Genomic DNA, 19,289 nt, shown 5'->3' with positions numbered 1-19,289 from the left:
ACTGCCGCCGACTCAACCTTACTAGCTCATGACGTCGGTAGGCTTTTTAAGTAGTTTTCCCCTCTCGGTCGACTCCGACCGCTCAGGCTGGTGTTTACAAATGGCGCCCAACGTGGGACCAAAAATTCCCAATAAAATTTTGTGGGTGATTTCTATTTTTTTTCTTCTTATTTCTCCCTTATTTTTATATTCTCTGTATACATTTAGGTTCACTTTATCGGAGTTGCTTTTTAGTTGCTTCCGATTTTGGAAAATCAACAATATGTCCCATCCACCGTGATTATTCTTCGCAAGATATACGTCGTCTTCCCTCGACTTTACCTACATTATTCATGCCATTCATGCTATTAACATAGTATGTTGATCCCAAGCCCAGGTAAAGGAGGAGGGTTTGAGGCAACATACTTTATACTATCCTCAGTAAAACAGAAATAAAATGCTGATATCAGGCAAAGAGATAAATAAAGTATAGTCGGAGTTAATCCACTATGCTAAATCCTACCTGATGTCTCTTGGTGACTGGTCCCGCGATAGGTCGACCAAGAAAATGCATACAATGTCGTTACAAACAAGATAATCGGATTGAGTCACAAGCCTCGGAAAAATGCTAGGACGTTCACCTGAGTCGACGCGGCCCCGGTCCTGTCGAGAAATGAGCAAGGGTTCTCAACGCATGGACGGCGTCAGGACGTAAGCGAGTTAGTCCGAACAAAACAAATACGTGTCTGCACCCTAAATGTTGGCACACTAACTGGAAAGACAGAGGAACTCGTCAGAGCCTTTTGGAAAAGTCGCATTGATATCTGCGCCCTGCAAGAAACCCGATGGTATAGTGCCAAACGCTGCGGCATTGAACGTGAACGCGGTAAAAATGGCTATAAACTTCTCTATTTTGGTAGCCCACACATTACCATCTCAGAGGCTTTCCGTGAGGCCATTAAAGAAGTCGAACGATTCGATGATCGGCTGATGAAGCTCACCATTATATCAGCTGATCAGCTTCTTCACCGCGTACGCACCACAGACAGGTCGACCTGATGCCGAAAAAGATGTCTTCCGGCAACTTCTTGTCACGTGCCTGCTGACGACTATATCATCATTGCCGGTGACCTTAATGGTGATGTAGGGGAAAAGGTGGCAATTTCGTGAGAAGAAAGAGGATATGATCTCACTTACACGATTACCAATCATTACAAACGCGGAAGAATCGTGGAATCAAATGAAAAACGCGCTCCACAAAGCGGCCTCTGCAACTCTCGGGGTAACCAAGCCAGGTAAGCGGTACGTCAACCGATATACTTGGCTTTAGAATGATGATGTTGAAATGATGGTTCGTGGAAAGAAACACCTCTACCACAAATTTCTCGACGATAAAACACCGGCCAATTAGCAAATTTATAAGAATGCCAATCAGGAAGCAGAGAAAGCAGACCATTTCAAACATCTTTACGATAAACTGGACACTCTGGATGGCGAGAAAGATCTGTATCGACTTACCAAAAGCCGTACCGAACGCACACAGGATATCGAACACTTCTGTTGCGTTAATGACAAGAACGGTACTTTGCTTACCAATCGTTGAGCCGCAACGGATAGATGGCGAGAATACTTCGAGCAGATTTCAACTCAAGAATTGCTCATCCTCCACTTCCACAATCATTGCCGACATTTGAAGCAGTTCCACCTGTCAGCGCGACTGGTGCTCAGAGGTGGCGGTGAGGAAAACGGGGGGGCAACCCTGTCGGCCAAACCAAAACCAAGTGGCCGAGGAAAACCTCCATAGTGGTGGCACCGGAAGACGCTGTACTCACTTTGGTTTGCCGGCCGTGATGCAGTAGGCGAATGCTTCAAAGGCCTAACTGAGGCGATCAGACCCGAATCTGCACGGGGACTCATCTGAAGTGGTAATTGGCCACGAAACCTTACCAGGGGTATACTGGTACCATGGGAACCAGGATAGCTCCTGGACTCTCATACTTCGGGTGAACTCCCATTGTATATGAGTACAGCTCGGTTATTTGCGGTAGGCCCCCTAGTGTGAGTTTCATGGTGGCTGTGGTTATGCTCAAGCGAGAAGAGACCTTCGGGCTATGGCGTGGTGTTACGTTTCAACATGGGTGCCGTACTCCTTAATTCGGTAGAGATTTAGGTATGTCTTGCATCCACCAGTATGGATGCTAAGCCATACACTTGGTATAGACTGGTACCGTTGTTGCTTGTCTCAGCGGGGCTCTGATTGTGGTCACAAAATCAATCCGTGTCTTAAGAAGACCATAGGATTAAGTTTCCACTACAGGTACCTACGTAAAACACTCAAGGACTTAACTGTCAGCACAACTGAAGTCGAGGAAGCAATAAAACGAATGAAATCGGGGAAAGCAACAGGACTTGGTGACATCGCATCTGAGCTCTGGAAAACGAAAACCTGGGACCCAACACTGTGGCTCAGTGAATTCTTTAATCGGGTTATTCAAGCAGGTGGAACACCGTCTGACTTGCAAAAAAGTACCACTGTTCCAATATGGAAAAAAAAGGTAGTCCAGCAGAATGTTCAAATTACCATCCGATCCGGTTACTTTCCCATATTATGAAGATTTTTGAACGCACTTTTGCAACCGTATTCGCGAAATCATTGAAATAACCGTGAATCAAGTCGAATTTGTCGAAAACTGCGGAACTACTGACGCAATATACGCTGCGCGGTTACTCATGGAGAAACACCGTGAGAAGCATCGACCTCTTTACATCGCATTTCTGGATCTGGACAAAGCGTTTGACCGTGTGCCACACGAACGAAACTGGTATGCTTTACGACAACACTCAGTGCCAGAAGAACTCGTGCGCTGGGTTCAATTGCTCTACTACGATCCGAAAAGTAAAGTTCGAAGTGTGGCGGGTGTATCAAAACCACTTCATGCCTCTGCTGGTGTTCAACAAGGAAGCACCCTCTCGTCACTCCTCTTCGTTCTTCTTATGGACACTGTCACACGGGACATCCAACGTCCAGCGCCCTATACACTGCTCTATGCAGATGATGTTTTCATGATCATCTCATGCAACGCGATCTCAGATTAAATCTAAACAAAACTGAATTTTTGACGACCGATCCCCATGAAACAAGCATAATTACTGTCAGCTGCACTGATCTGGGCAGAACTGAGCGATTTAAATAGCTCGGGTCAACGCTATCAGCCAATGGAAAACTACGTTATGAAATTGCTTCACGCATTAACGCAACCTGGATGAAGTAGCGTTCCGCAACTGATGTTCTTTGTGATCCGAGTGTTGTCCGACTATAAAAGACAATGAACGGCGTCTTGCGGTAATGGAGACAAAAATGTTTGTTGATCTAGTGGCGTGACACGTTTTGATCAGTTTGTCGGTTGCACCGATCATGGAAAATTTTAGAGAGAGGCGTCTTCGATTGTATGGTCACGTAATTCGCGGTAATCAGAATTCACTTGCCAGATTGGTCTGAACATCGAAGTCGATGGTAAAGGACGGTAGCTTGATACGCAGGATGGGGATTTAAAAGCCTCGAGATTGCATCTAGATCAGGCATTCGATGGAGCCAAATAGCGAAACCGATCACGACGAGCCGACCCCGCTTGTGAACGGGACAAAGGCTGAAGAAAAAGAAGATTCATGTCATTCAGTCTTTACACTATGATATTCCAGGAAGCCATTCCCGCGAGGTCAGCCCGTATTCGAGACTCTATTGACACTTCAGGGGAAAAAAAGTTTTGAAACTTTCAAATTACTGACCCGAAAATGTCTGCCCCTATTAATTGCGTTTTACAACAACCCCAGCAGTACATTTACAGAATATTATCTCGCATACAGGACCGACCCAATCTAATTTTTATATAATCTGAACTTTGTTTTTCTATGCAAATTTGTATTCTTTAGAATTGGAGGTACAAGATGGAATGTTTTCTTGGCAAGCATAATCCATCTGTCGATTTTGTTTATTTCGTTATTAGCCTTTCTGGGAGTTATACCCGAATACACAAAACTTTCGACTTGTTCGAAGTTCCTATAGTGTCACATTTTGATTAATTAACGTCTGTCTTCTAGTTAGTGTCAAAAATTTGGTCTTCCCTCAATTTGTTTTTACACCGATTTTCTTAGCTAATTCACCAAGTGGCACCAGGGCCTCTTTTGCACTATCTTTCGATCCCCCCGAAACGTAGATATCATCCGCACAGACCACTATCTGGAATGATTTTAGCCCTGCAGAACGATGGTGAATGATGTTATGGCCAACCCACTGCCTTATTTTAATCCGCAGTCTGCGCTAGTCCAACTCGCAGGATCGACGTTGCTGGCGGCCACGACACGTTTGAAGCTGTTATGTCACCGAGGAATACACGCATTTTACACAGAACCGAATAATCAAAATTGTCGTCCTTCGTATGCGTATTTAAAGCTCACGAAAATGGTATCTACCTGGCAGTTTTCAGTATCTCTTTCATCTGGACTACAATTAGCTGCCATTTTTCCATGATAAAATCTGCGGATTTTACTTCGATGATTCCCCAAACTTTCACAAAAGTGATAATGTTTCTAAGGAAGCCCAACACATTTAGTACCAAATGGCTATTTATATACATATGTCGCGGAAATATTGCACTCCTTTTTACGTGTCTGTTGTACAGTTCAGTTATACTAGATTCAGGTTCTTTAAAATACCTGGGGACTTGAAAGTTATACACCTGCCTGTTAATTATAGCCAGGAAGTAAATTTAAATTATTGTTGGACAGTATTAATTCTGCACTCTTTATGTGGAAAACGACGTTCTAAAGAGCTACAGTTTTATCAGGATCATGAAATATCTTTTTGGCTAGTTGACCCGTTTGTAGTTACTTGATAATATAGTTTGCGCAGTGGTTTCAAGTCACTGCTGTGTTTTCTTGCTACACATGTATAGATACTCTTCGGAGAGAAGCAATCGTGCATATCAACATCGATGGCTCTTCCAAATGGTTCAATGTTGACTACGTGAATTCAATTAGCGGGGGTATTACGTACAGCATTTGGAGTCGACATAACTCAGTAACGTTTAAATGAAAATGAAAGCAACAACTGCGTATAAAAGATTTTCACTTTGCTTCAGAGCTTCCAAGACGTAGACTGGCACACTGCAAAATGTGTGCAGTTTTCGCCTGCAGTAAACCTTGTGGAGTGCAATTAACTCTTCACCAGAAGCGAAATCAAAGTTCAAAATGCAAGTTTCCTACCTGCCATTGCTACAGATGTCGTCGCCTTCCATTGCTTCACTCCAGCTAAATATGGTTTTGCGTTTGTTATTTACTGAAGACGGTGGTTCCTGCATATCACCAGAAATTGCATTTCCATTTGTTACAACCATTTTGTTGAAGAAAATTAGCACCACCTAAACAAACAACTTTGGCACAGATATTTCAAGCTTCACCAATGATATTCAATCACTTGTTTACAACTGCACCCTGTTTGCACCCTATTCACGTAAATGATAAACTTAGCGATGAGTATCTGAATAAACTAATTTTTGATTTTTGATTTGGAAGCATCAAATTAGCAAAAGCACCAGAAAATGCAACCAAGCACTGTCTGCCTGCAGTTTCGCGTCGCGGTGTCAACTAAACTTGAGGGAACGCCAAGTACGAACACTTAACAGTCTCTTAGCATGCATGCAATTTCTGGTCTAGTTGATGGTACTCAGCTGAACTGGAGAGGATTAAAGATATTCGCAGATACACGGCTCGTATGCCGAGATTACGACCAATAACCGATAAAATGCTAAATGCGTCGAGTAATGATGATAGGCGAACTAAACTTGTTTTCGCAACAGGCACTGCTACCACAATTTCGAACTTATTGTCCAGCCATTGCTTTGACGAAAAAACTGTCGTGTAAAACGAGAAAATATCGAAAAATGGGGTTTTTTTTATTCATCAAAACGACGACTTACCTACCGATCAGATGTTTGCCCATTCTTTTGTGTTCATACAGTGGAAAAATTGTTGTTAACACAGTTGACTGCAACTGCAGATCGTGTTAACAAGAACGAGAAATAATAGCTGGTGGCGTGCCGGGGGGAAACGCTATTGTCAGTCATGGATTGTTTGGGACGGCATGAATTTCAGGTCTCATCAAGGATACTCCCAAGACGGAAATAAAACCTACCATGCAAATCAAGTTCTACAGGCATGTGTGGTTAATACAAATCTAGATACAAACATGGAAGTTTTTTTCGAAGTTGTAGATCGATCCATCTTCTAACCGACTGTATCTATCTAACCATCCATTCCTCAAACTCGGAAGCAAGACATTGTCATATTCAAGTGAATTTACTTCCACAATTTGATTTTGCATTTCTCTTGCGCTCTTGCGTCTGTTATAGATGATGAGCGGCTGCGACCAAGCTGAAAGATTTATTTATTGTCCATCTTATTTACAATAGTACTTTCCTACACTTTTAGGCATACACTCGACAGCCAGGTACAATCGAGAGTGGAAGCTATTGCACATCTAAAAGTCCAAGTCAAATACTTGAGTGAAAAGCAATGATTTCGGAAGAAGGCTATTTAGCAAGAGGTTTTATGAAAATTAAATGTTTGCATGCGCTGATGGGTACAATCGTTACTACACAAAACTATGTTAACTGCATGAATAAATAAACACAGAATCTGATAGCACACACATAAGTTAATTTAAAATATGGACAAACATAGATGAGAAAACTTTTGCTTTTTGCAAAAGCCAAGTTGAATTCGGAAGTCGTTTACGCAACTGAATATACTTTTTCGTGCCAATGTATCTTTTTTGACTTGGGGTTTAAATTAAATCAACCCATTATGCGTACACATTCACATTAGATCCATTTCCGTTCCTAACTGATAGAAAAATGGCTAACTGAAAAATTTCTTTAATTTAAATGGAAAACAAGTCGGAATACCGGAAGCTAGATGCTTCGGGTATAAAGATTTTGTGTTCATCTTGTGTGAGAAATTCCGTCTTCACGTTTTCCCATTCGCATATACCTCTACTTCAAAATATTCCTTGATCTTCTTCTTTTTCTTTAGCTTTATCCCCTTTCTCAAGCGGGATCGGTTCGTCGTGATCGACCTTGACATTTGGCCCTATCAAATGCCTGCTCTGGATGCAATCTCGAGGCTTTCAAATCCCCATCCAACGTATCAAGCCACCGTTGTTTCGGCCAACCTTTTGGTCGTTTACCATCGACTTCGATGTTCAGACCAATCTTGGCAAGTAAATTCTCGTTAGCACGAATTTCGCGACCATACCATGGAGGAAGCCTCTCTCGCACTTTTTCCACAATCGGTGCGACTCGATATCGATCGCGGATATCCTGATTTCGGACAGTGAAGTCCTCGGTGTTTAACGTAGGTACCTGTCTGTGAGACTTAATCCTACGGCCCTCTTCAGGCATGGATTGATTTTGTGACCACAATCAGAGCCCCGCTGAGACAAGCGCAACGGCACCAGTCTATACCAAGTGCAGTGGCTTAGCATTCATACTGGTGGATGTAAGAATTACCTAAATCTCAACCGAACTATGGAGTACGGCACCCGTGTTGATATGCAACACCACGTCGAGGCCCGAAGGTTTCTTCTCGCTAGAGCACAACCACAACCCCCATGAAACTCCCACTAGGGGGCCAAGCGCAACCAACCGAGCTGTACTCAGATACGACAGGAATTCTCCTGAAGTATAAGAGTCCAGGGGCTACCTCGGTTCCCATGGTACCAGTATACCCCTGGTAAGGTTTCGTGACCGAAGCCACTTCAGATGAGGCAAGCCAATGCGATGGAGCGTTTTCCGGTGCCACCACGTGGAGGTTCTCCTCGGCCACTTGGTTTTGGTTCAGCCGACAGGATTGCCACCCCATCTTCCTCCCCGCCACCTCAGAGCACCAATGATTTCGGACATGATCAAAATGTGTCACGCCACTAGTCCAACGCAACATCTTCGCTTCCATTCCCATCAAGACGTCGTTCATTATCTCTTACAGTCGGCCAACACTCAGAACCATAGAGAGCGATAGGATCCATAACATTGGAGTAAATTTAAGGTTTGAAACGTTGATACGTCAATCACAAACAACATCAGTTGTGGAACGCACTTCATCCAGGTTGCGTTAATGGGTTAAGCAATTTCATAGCGCACTTCTCCATTGACTGATAGCGTTGACCAGTGAGATTTATATCGTGATTTGACGTCGGATACCAGTCGATTCAGCAGTGAATGAGTACCAGAGTCAAATCAGGGTAATAATCTCAGGCAAGTGCAATAATGACCACATTGCCTCCTACAGTATACTATTGTGTATCGTTATGGTCTTGAATGAAGTGCTCCAACTCACTTCAAGGCACTGATCCGATATGGATTGTTGCGCCAACGATTATTATAATCTGAGACCGTGTTGCATGTGGCGATCATTCCATTTTTGGACAAGTTGCTATTAGATGCTAGGAAAACATCATCTGCACAAAGCAGTGTATAGGGCGCTGGACGTTGGCTGTCCCGTATGACGGTATACATAACAAGATCAAAGAGGAGTGGTGAGAGGGTGCTTCCTTAATGAAGACCCACATAGGCATGAAGCGGTTTTGATACACACTTCGAACTTTACTTTTCGGATCGTGGTAGAGCAATTGAACCCAGCGCACGAATTCCTCTGGCATTAATTTTGCGGTAAAGCATACCAGATGAGTCCGTATACCGCACGGTCAAACACTTTCCCTAGATCCAGAAATGTAATGTAAAGGGGGTTATGCTTCCCACGGTGTTTCTCCATGTGTAACCGCGAACCGCTGACGTTTGGAGGGCTCTGCCCAGTCTCCACTTCCCAATCATTCAGCTGATTAACACTTTTCACCACCAGTCGATCGAGAAGTCACACTTCGCACCGATCGCCCCTTCGCCAAGAGGCTTCAGTAAAATACAAGCGGTGGAATGAACACCATCGTTATGAGAATACAGGATATATGTAAAATCATGAAAACATAATAACGTCACCGAGGCATAAAAATACGAGGAACCACTAACCACTTATCTCAAACGCAGCGTGACGGCAACTTGACCCACAGCCAGGATGGTAGCATTGGATTGCCTACATAGCATTAGGATTAATGTATATATACGAGTAAGAAGGAACATCTACTGGTATTCCTTCCTTAGGAACACATCTTATCCTGTAGCGTTTAAATATTTTGAATTCGTGAATTTGAAAGTTTTGAGTACTTAGAAGCCTCCTGTGCTCTATTTCCGGCAGTTGGAAGAGAAAATTTGCAGTTGTAAGCAATGGAGTTAACTTTAAGGAGGAGTTCCATTCATTGTTTACGATTTTTGAACTAAACAGGCGGCGCAATCACAAAGCCGGCGATTTGAACATTACGCATACCCCACGGCTGAACGCCACAAATAGTCACAGATAAGTGTTCTTTAAATTTTGGATAAAGCAATACGAGATAGAGTACAGATGCAAACTGTATGGCTAGAAGAGTCAAACCAGCCCCAGGGCAAATTTCTATCTGAATTTGCTGTTGCCAATTTTTGGAATCCTCAACGGAGACGACAGAAACCCCCTTATGATTCCGACAATAGCACTATCCTATTAATGAACAAAGAATTCGCCTTTTAATGGTGGACAGCGATATCCAGAGGCTGAACTTTAAACACTGGAAGGCATTCTAATAGCGGTTTGTTCGGGGAGATCAGAAGGTGCAGGATATACTCGAAGAAGTCCGCCCAAAGGCTACCTTCAGGATATTATGGAAGAATAACCGCAGGCCTAAAAAATAATAAGCTTTTTGCTCAAACGCATCAACAGAACCTATTGAAGATTGATTGAGTCCACATTGTTTCTTAAGAGTGCGCGGAATATTATCCTCAAACATTGCATAAATGAAGTGATCTTTCAATAGCGAGGAAAGTATAAAGATGTTACCCCAAGGTATTCGGATACGAAGTTAATGTAAATAAACATGCTATTCTGGAAGAACCCTCGAGTAATTGTGCATAGAGTGAAAGTATCTAGTGGCAACAAAACGCAACCTCATTAACTCATTCTGGACACTAATAATGCAATTCCTAATGTACTAGGGAATGTACAAGGGAGTGACATCATGACTGATGATGCTTCAAGACTTGATCATATAGGAAAGCATCCTGATACCGTGCATCGGTCATTAGAAAGCATGGAATGAGGTTGTCATAATTTCGAAAGTAAACTGAACGAGACAACGTTTCTTCAGTTACTTTCTGCGATGCAGACTGATCTCCTACCGGATAATTATTTGTTTGATTACAAAGAAAAAGATGGATGGCATTCCTAATATGGTCCCGAAACTGTTGCATACTGTTCAACAATTTCTCCTTATTTTTTTAAAAAACTCGTTAAGGGAATGAAGGCTGTTGCAAAAAGAATGATTTTCTACCATAAACCGCATCACGAAAGAACTTGAAGGGAGTCGCAGCTCTTTCGATAGTCTGGTCAAGGCATTAACGGTAAGACTCTCATCTACGACGACAAGGTCTTAAGAAGGAAAGATAATTTTACCACGATCTCACTCTCATAACATCCCGAAAAATTACATCTTCCGTAAATGAAATGGTTGGAAATCTGGATGACCAATCCATTTAAACGGACTGAAATTGCCGGAATTGATGGTCTCCCCAGGGAAATATTCCTGAAATATCTGAAGAATTAGTACTACCGCTTATCCGTAGATCTTGGAAATCAGAGATATTTCCCAGGAAGTAGAAGAGGGGGGTGACCCTTAAGATTCCTGAAAATTCAAAATTATTCCAATTTTCGAAAAAAGTTATCTTCTTCTTTTTCTTCAGCCTTTGTCCCGTTCACAAGCGGGGTCGGCTCGTCGTGATCGGCTTCGCCATTTGGCTCTATCGAATGCCTGATCTGGGTACAATCTCGAGGCTTTCAAATCCCCAGCCAGCATATCAAGCCACCGTTGCTTAGGTCTGCCTTTTGGTCGTTTACCATCGACTTCGATGTTCAGACCAATCTTGGCAAGTGAATTCTCGTTTGCATGAATTGCGTGACCATACCATCGAAGACGCCTCTCTCGCAACTGTTTCACGATCGGGGCAACCCCATAACGATCGCGGATATCCTCATTTCGGATGTGATCTAAACGTGTGACGCCACTAGTCCAACGTAGCATCTTCGTCTCCATTACCGCAAGACGGCGTTCATTGTCTTTTATGGTCGACCAACACTCAGAACCATAGAGAGCGACTGGACGGACGACATTGCGGTAAATTTCAGATTTGAGACGTTCGTTGATACATCGATCACAAAGGACAACAATTGTGGAACGTCACTTCATCCAGCTTGCGTTAATGCGTGAAGCAATTTCATAACGCAGTTCTCCATTGGCTGATAGCGTTGACCCGAGGTATTTAAATCGCTCAGTTCTGGGCAGATCACTGCCGCTGACAGTGATTGTTCCTGTTTCATGGGGATCGGTCGTCGAAAATTCAGTTTTGTTCAAATTCAATCTGAGACCGTGTTGCATGAGGCGATCATTCCATTTTTAAACAAGTTGCTTAAGATCATTTTTGCTATCAGATGCTAGGAAAACATCATCTGCATAAAGCAGTGTGTAGGGCGCTGGACGTTGGATATACCGTGTGACGATGTCCATAACAAGGACAGAGAGGAGTGGTGAGAGGGCACTTCCTTGATGAGCACCAACAGAGACACGAAGCGGTTTTGATACACCCGCCATACTTCGAACTTTACTTTTCGGATCGTGATAGAGCAATTGAACCCAGCGCACGAGTTCTTCTGGCACGAAGTGTTGTCGTAAAGCATACCAGATAAGTTCGTGTGGTACACGGTCAAACGCTTTCTCTAGATCCAGAAAGGCAATGTAAAGAGGGCGATGCTTCTCACGGTGTTTCTCCATGAGTAACTGCGCAGCGTGTATTGCGTCAGTAGTTCCGCAGTTCTTGACAAATCCGGCTTGATTCACGGTTATTTCAACGATTTCGCGAATACGGTTGTCAAGAATGCGTTCAAAAATCTTCATGGTAAGGGAAAGTAACCGGATCGGACGGTAATTTGAACATTCTACTGGGCTACCTTTCTTTTTCCATATTGGAACAGTGGTACTTTCTTGCCAGTCAGATGGTGTTCTTCCTTCCTGGATAACCCGGTTAAAGAATTCACTGAGCCACAGTGTTGGGTCCCAGCTCTTCGCTTTCCAGAGCTCAGATGCGATGTCGTCAGGTCCTGTTGCTTTCCCCGATTTCATTTGTTTTATTGCCTCCTCCACTTCAGTTGCGCTAATAGGTGGAGCAGGTCCAAATGCCGGCAATGATTGTGGAAGTGAAGGATGAGTAAATTCTTCGGTTGAAATCTGCTCGAAATATTCTCGCTATCTATCTTTCGCGGCTTGACTGTTGGTAAGCAAAGTACCGTTTTTGTCATTAACGAAACAGAAGTGTTCGATATCCTGTCTGCGATTGTTTCGGTTTTTGGTAAGTCGACACAGATCTCTCTCTCGCCATCCCGAGTGTCCAGTTTATCGTAAAGATTTTTGTAATGGTCCGCTCGGGTGAAATCGATCGTTTTCTTTGCTTCCCGGTTGGCACTCTTATGAATTTGCCAATTGGTGAGCGTTTTATCATCGAGAAACGTGTGGTAGAGGCGTTTTTTTTTCACAGACCTTCATTTCAACATCTTCATTCCAAAGCCAAGGATCTCGGTTGATGTACCGCACACCTGACTTGGTGACCCCGAAGGTAGTAGAGGCCGCTTTGTGGATCGTCTCTTTCATTTGGTTCCACATTCGTAATGGTTGGTAATCGCGTAAGTGAGATAATTTCTTCTTTGTTTTCACAAAATCGATGTCGCAGCTTTTGGCGCAGACCATCGGGCCATCTCGCAGAGCGCAGATATCAATGCGACTTTTCCAAAGGGTTCTTGCGAGCTCCTCGGTCTATCCAGTTAGGGTGCCAATATTTAGTGTGCGGACACATATTTGTTTTGTTCGGACTAACTTACTTTCGTCCTGATGCCGTCCATGCGTCAAGAACCCTTCTCCATTTATCAACAGGACCAGGGCCCGTCCTGTCGTGTCGACTGAGGTGGACGCCCTATCATTTTTCCGGAGCTTGTTACTCGATCTGATCATCTTGCTTCTAATGACATTGGATGCAATTTCTTGGGGGCCTGCCGCGGGACCTTTCACCAAGAGAGATCAGATAGGATTTAGCATAGTGGAATAATTCCAATTATACTTTATTTATCTCCTTCACTGATCTCAGCATCTTATTTTTGTTTACTGAGGATATTACAAAGTACGTTGTCTCAAACCCTCATCCTTTACCTGGGCTTGGCACCAGTATACTATGTTAATATCATGGCGGAGATCAAAATATTCTTTGATATACATATGTATTTCCAAACTGCACCTCTGCCGTTCATATGAGTTCACTTTATACAATGACGACGTCAAACACGTCTTAGGAGCGATAAATTTCCGCATTACTCCATGCACAAAATCATACATACATATGCATCGTTAAATTCAATCTCAATTGGACACTTCCTGTGAACTTAATTAGCACATACATACAAATGCCTATCTCGAATAATTAATACTGATAGACAAATAACTAAAGAAAGAAAAACAGAAAACTAAACTGTTCTCATGTACCCCGTCTTTCGTAAGTTCACGTTTTTTGACATTGTGTTTGATACGTCATACACGTCTTAAAATGCAATAAATTCTCTCGATTCTTAATGCTTGGGGTGCTACGCTCCAAACTAGGGATCCATGGACAAAAAAACGAGGGAGTAAGTTGCTCCTCATTTAGTCCGGTCCACCATCAAGTGGATGGGGACTTAGGATCCCGCAGATCCTAAACAACAACACGGATTAAGCTTTATTTGTCTTTTTTGGTGCGTTTGTTTCTTCGTAGTGTCCAAAGGTGGTTCGTCAATGGATTCCACTACAACAGCACTAGCATCTGCTTTGTCCACTGGCTCGGGGGAATTCCTTCTTCTAAACTGATATTAAAAATAGAAATGAATCACTTTGGTCTTACTTTTATCATCGCCTCGTTTGATACTTCATCTAGCCCGGGTGCTTTGTTGGCTCCTCACTTTAGCTGGAATATCCTTTGGGGGGAGTTATTTTTGAATCGCAATAGTCCTATGCCTTCTTGTAGAAATAGAGTGGTTACTATCTTTCGTAATAAAACTGTGTACCTGATCAGGGAGATCCTAGTTCTTTTCAGGTTAACCATTGCCACTCTATAGACGCCTAATCCCGGGTTGACATGAGCCCCTTCCTTAAAAGAAATTCATTTGTTTTCCCGGATATCCTCCCGCCCTGTCTTCGGCAAGATTCCTTGAAGCAAGATGCAGAAATTAGAACTGCGGTTTCGTCCAGAACAAAGCCAACTAATCAGATGCAGCCTCATTTCTGCTCTGGGTGCAGCGTGACCGTGGTGGCTACAAGGTAGTATATAAATCCAAGAACACTACATGTGTATGAATTATATTCAGGACAGGCTCTAATAGAATAATTGGTATTAGAGTTATGAACCATTGAAGTGGGAAAGTGGAAAATGCAATATAGTAGACTGAGATCCTGTATAAATTAATTTCTTGTCCACAGGATTTCACTCAATTCCCCGAAGCCTCTCTAAACATAAGAAACTATTAGCAATGAATAAATCTCCACCGGTATTACGACTTTGAACCCTTAATGAAATGGACAGTAACATAAGTTAAGGACCTAAAATTCGTTTCTGTTATAACAATATAAATATAAATATCTAAACAATATAAACCCCTATAGCAAGCACCCCAAGATTGAACCTACGAATAGCTGATTGTAAATAAATAATACTACGACAGGTGTATCTTTTCATAAGACCTCGCATCTAGCGACGACATTTTTTGATGCCGGAATATCTAAAGTACGTAATGAGGCTCTGCAACGGTTATTGCTCTTCAACAATATCACAATCTTTTTTGACCTTCAATTTTATTTTTCATATTTTGACAAATTACCACAATAAAACCTGACTTGAAAAACGCCAGACCAATCTTTGAAATGCGATTTACTGAATCAGTGAGTAAGTAATGACCTCCAACTGCTCTTGATAATTAATTTACTTGAATGTTTTTGTGTGAATAAAAAGTTCAATTTAATTGCCTTAAACTTGTTCTACGGCACGGCAGATTCACTTCGGAAAAAAGGAAAATAAGTGCACCCTAAATTGTTAAGGAATGCTTTCAAATAAGTGCAGATATTTTGAAAAGCCCATGTTCCAAAATCCATAAAATGAAGTGGGAATCATCTGAAAAAAAATTTAGGCAAAGTGATCACATTCTCGACTTCATCGACTTCAATCTTTACAAACTAACTTCAAACTTTTCAAAATTGATTTCAGAATTTTCGGTTCAAAATCAGATTTCCAAATCAGAATTTTCCATTTACAATTCGGAATAGTTGGCTTTTTGGAAAAGTGTTTGGCTTAATTAGTTAGTTAGCTAGTTAGTTTTGTCTAGTATGGAAGCCGTACCTTATACTGAGATCTGAGCAACCTGGGCAGCTGTGTAGGAGGTGAGGACCCGTCTCATCCTTCCCCTCTATATATACCCGATACCACCAACCTAGCTTTTTCCCGTTTCAAGCCCTACTGGGGTTTCCAGAGGACGTCACTCTGGAGGCAGCGAGTTCCTTCAGCAAGAGTTTTACCTGCCGCCAAGTATTTAAATTTCCCTCTTCGACTGTGTGAATTTCTGCAGTTTTGTCCTTCAGAAGATTCTTGACAGTGGATGGTCACATGCCGAATACTGACTCTGGCCCCACCATTGTGGATTCAGAACCTTGACAAGCTAGTCCGTCAGCCTGCTGTTTTCTCAATCCCAGCAATAGTTTTGTTGGTTTCAATAGTTCTATTTGGTTGGTCGTCCAATCTACCTTCAGACGACTCCGAAATGAAGGCACCAAGGTAGAACCATGACCATTGCGAAATCAATGCTGCTGTGATCTGAAAGCGGGATTTCAATAATCTCGACTCGCCAAGAAGGGCCACCGAGGGATACCAGCGTGATGCCGATCTGTTTGGATTTATTTATACATTGGACCTCATTTACGCTTCAGGGGAAGATGCCGTACCTCCCCTTCATTCGCCCTAGGAGCCGATACATGTAACTTGAGAGTCCCAAGCCCGTGATAAAGCCGACAGGCCATTTGTTCCCGAACCTTCTTAACATCCGGTTCAAGAGCGCTGATAGTAAGAAAACCTCTCGGCCTATCGGCTCACTTCTACTTTGCTACCTAGCAGATGGAGGTGTCGGAATTATTCAGGACAGTAAGCTTCGACGCCATTACACTTTCCTTCTGGAAATCAAAGAAACCACACATCGTTGAACGAGGAACTTGAGCCAATTGTTCATGCTTTCATCGGCAAAATTCATTCGTAGCATTTTGCAGTATGCAACTACCGAATCAAAGCAAAGCGGTTTGCTCGAAAGCTGTTTTTTACCCGAAGGCAGATGCTTACCCGTGGGTAAAACTTCAGCCTTAACAGGTGACGTCCACTGGCGTCAGGAGTGCTAACAGAAAGTGCTTTGGTTTGTCTGTTAATTACTGGCTCCCAATTGCTTTCGTCTTAAGTCTAAACGTTGATTCTCCATCAGGGCTGCCCTCTCACATAGGGTTGAATTTCGTTTTATTTTTCTTTTTTGTTGCTTTGTTTTCAACAAAACCTTATTAAAATCACTTCACTGTATGCCTGTCTGTTTTGACTGAGTTACATTTATCATCAACACGCATCTGGAATCTAGGGTACGCTTTTCGGACTCTTACCGACTAAAGCCTTCCATATTTTCTCTTCACAATCTCCCCACGACCCACCGTTCTGGTATTCCTTCGTGGGGCTGTTCAGCTTTGAACTGTTTACCACACTTGAGTTGCTACCACTTTGTGAGTTATTAATTGCAGTAGCTTCTTCCTATGCCTCCGCCGCATTTCTGATTCTTTTAACTGCTGGCGGATCCGTTTCACCATTGCAGCTACGACATCCCATGCTGTATTTGACTGCATCATACCATTGCCACATTTTCCACCATTAAACGGGTATTTAGCTATGTTTCTGCTTCAGCTTTCAAATCAAGGAACTGAGTTAGATCGCAACTCGTCGCACAGTGGTTTCGCATAGTCCACATACTTACGTTTGGGATAAGCCTGTCTACCCACCGGGCATTCCTCCCCTGGTACCCTAATGTTTGCCATGGTTGGGCTCTCTTTCTGCTTCTCATACAAGCAGGTTGTATTCGTATTCATTAGATCGTACGTCTTCGACCCTCCGTCCGGATCGTAAAGTGGCTTCCGCTGTCGGAAATAGACGAAGATTACATTTAATATATATTCGTGCGATTGTGACGCCATGAGCGCTTCGCTGGTATGGTTCCATCTGACAGAATTGAACGCATTCTTGATGTCAAAAGTCACCCATACGCAGTATTTTCCCTCGTAAGAGGTTTTTCCGGACAGCACAAAACCTCTTTGGTATCATACCGCTGACCGGCCCTCCCGGAAGCCAAACTGCCTATAAATTTCGACGTTTCTTCGCTGTTGACTCCGCGTTCTAGCTTTCAGGTATTCCGAACGACATTTCGTTATTTCAGTGTTCCACTAGAAATTGGGGTAGTGCTTCGAGAATATGCACGTGTTGACATGGAAGTATCGGTGTATCTGTTAAGATAGCTACGACGCTTTTTCTATGGCCACACCAGTAAACTCAATCCTGCACCGCAATACCTCCAGAAATGTATCCTGATCAAGTGCTCTTGATTGATTGATGACAAACCCTGTAACTGACTTCTTCTGGTGAGGATTCATTATTCTGGGTGGCTTATCAATGGTAATATAAATCGCCAGGTGGTCGTTATATATATATTTTTCGCTAACGTGTCAGGGTAGATGTTTGACCAGCGAGTATTTTACGAAAGTAAGATCCACGGCGGAGCCTAGTTCGCCACGCCCAAAAGTCTTTATGTTACCTACATTGACCAGGATAATTTTAAGCCAGGAAAACACATCAGCTTCAGTAATCCACTTACTAAACGCAAAAATATTTAGGGTTGTACTCTTTCGCCCTCACTAAGTTGTTTTCGTGATGCTTCATTGCTTGCTGCGAGGCTCGGTCGTCACTTACGTCTGCTTCCCAAACGCCTTGATGGAGACTTTTGTATTGTCCGCAGGGCGGGATCTTCAATTTCTCCTCATGAAAATAGTAAAGGTTCTTAGTGCAGCCCTTTGGCAAATGATTTTCCCCTCCACAACTTCGACACAGTTTAGATCTATCTGCGGTGTTAGTGCAATCTTTCACCATACATCCGAATTTGACGCAATTGAATTACTTTTCTAGTGGAATTTGATCGCGTAGCCTACAAACGACCCATCCGATGTGGACTTTACCCACAGACAGTGCTTTTGTAGGTGACGCCACAGACATAGTTAGGATCACAGTCTGCGTTCCGCCGTAAGCTCTATTTATGCATTAAAACGCAACACCGTCTCCGTCACTAGTAGTAATATTTTATTCGATATATATCGATAATTCGGAAACAATTTATTCCCTTCTCCAGTGCCAGGTGTATACTCTCTTTGGGCTCTTGATATCCATTTCCTGCACGGCTGTCTGTCTGCCACACGTACTTTTCTCAGATATCGTTACTCCTATTGGCATCAAATTTGCTAGGAAAGTTAGAATTGTCAAATCCCGCACATGCGCTCAATTACATTGTTATACGATGAAGGGGGTAATTTTTTCCTCAAATGAAAGGTCTCGATTAGCACTTTTCCAAACAGATATTAGTTCAAACACTGGTTAAAAAGGAGAGGAGTGTGGAGGTCAGAAAAGGGCCACATTCTCAGAAACTAGAAAACTAAAAAATCTGGAAAAATTATGGCCGTCCGTCCACATGGTATCTAGACCTAAAAATACTCCCCGTTACTATATCTCCTCAAATAAAATTAATAATAGCATATTATTATATTTTGAAAATTTACTGCGAACCCCCCTTAAGTTCGTCCTAGATCCGTAAAATTATAGTAATATAGCTTCCAATATGAAGCATGATACTGGGAAGTTTGGTGGAAATTTTGATATTACTAACAAAGTTGAAGTTGAAGCGCAAATAAAAATACCCCTATCAAATATCTTAAGTTTGACTAAAGTCTACCCTTAAATATACTCTATTGTTGTAGTTCGGCAGTTCTGCTT

At 42.7% G+C, this 19,289-nt stretch overlaps 1 protein-coding gene across 1 annotated transcript in view; it reads right to left on the bottom strand.

Moving 5' to 3' along the window:
• LOC119656881 (ABC transporter G family member 23) overlaps positions 1-5,591 on the bottom strand; it is a 224,617-nt gene extending 219,026 nt beyond the window's left edge. The window contains exon 1 of the mRNA XM_038063545.1: positions 5,242-5,591. Within this exon, the coding sequence (XP_037919473.1) occupies positions 5,242-5,372 (131 nt within the window). The 5' untranslated portion in view covers positions 5,373-5,591. The remainder of the gene's footprint in view (positions 1-5,241) is intronic.
• Positions 5,592-19,289: the final 13,698 nt, after the last annotated feature.

This window comes from Hermetia illucens, chromosome 5, assembly GCF_905115235.1.
Source record: "Hermetia illucens chromosome 5, iHerIll2.2.curated.20191125, whole genome shotgun sequence".
Classification (NCBI taxonomy): Eukaryota; Metazoa; Arthropoda; class Insecta; order Diptera; family Stratiomyidae; genus Hermetia; species Hermetia illucens.
This window is presented reverse-complemented; position numbering and strand designations above follow the sequence as displayed.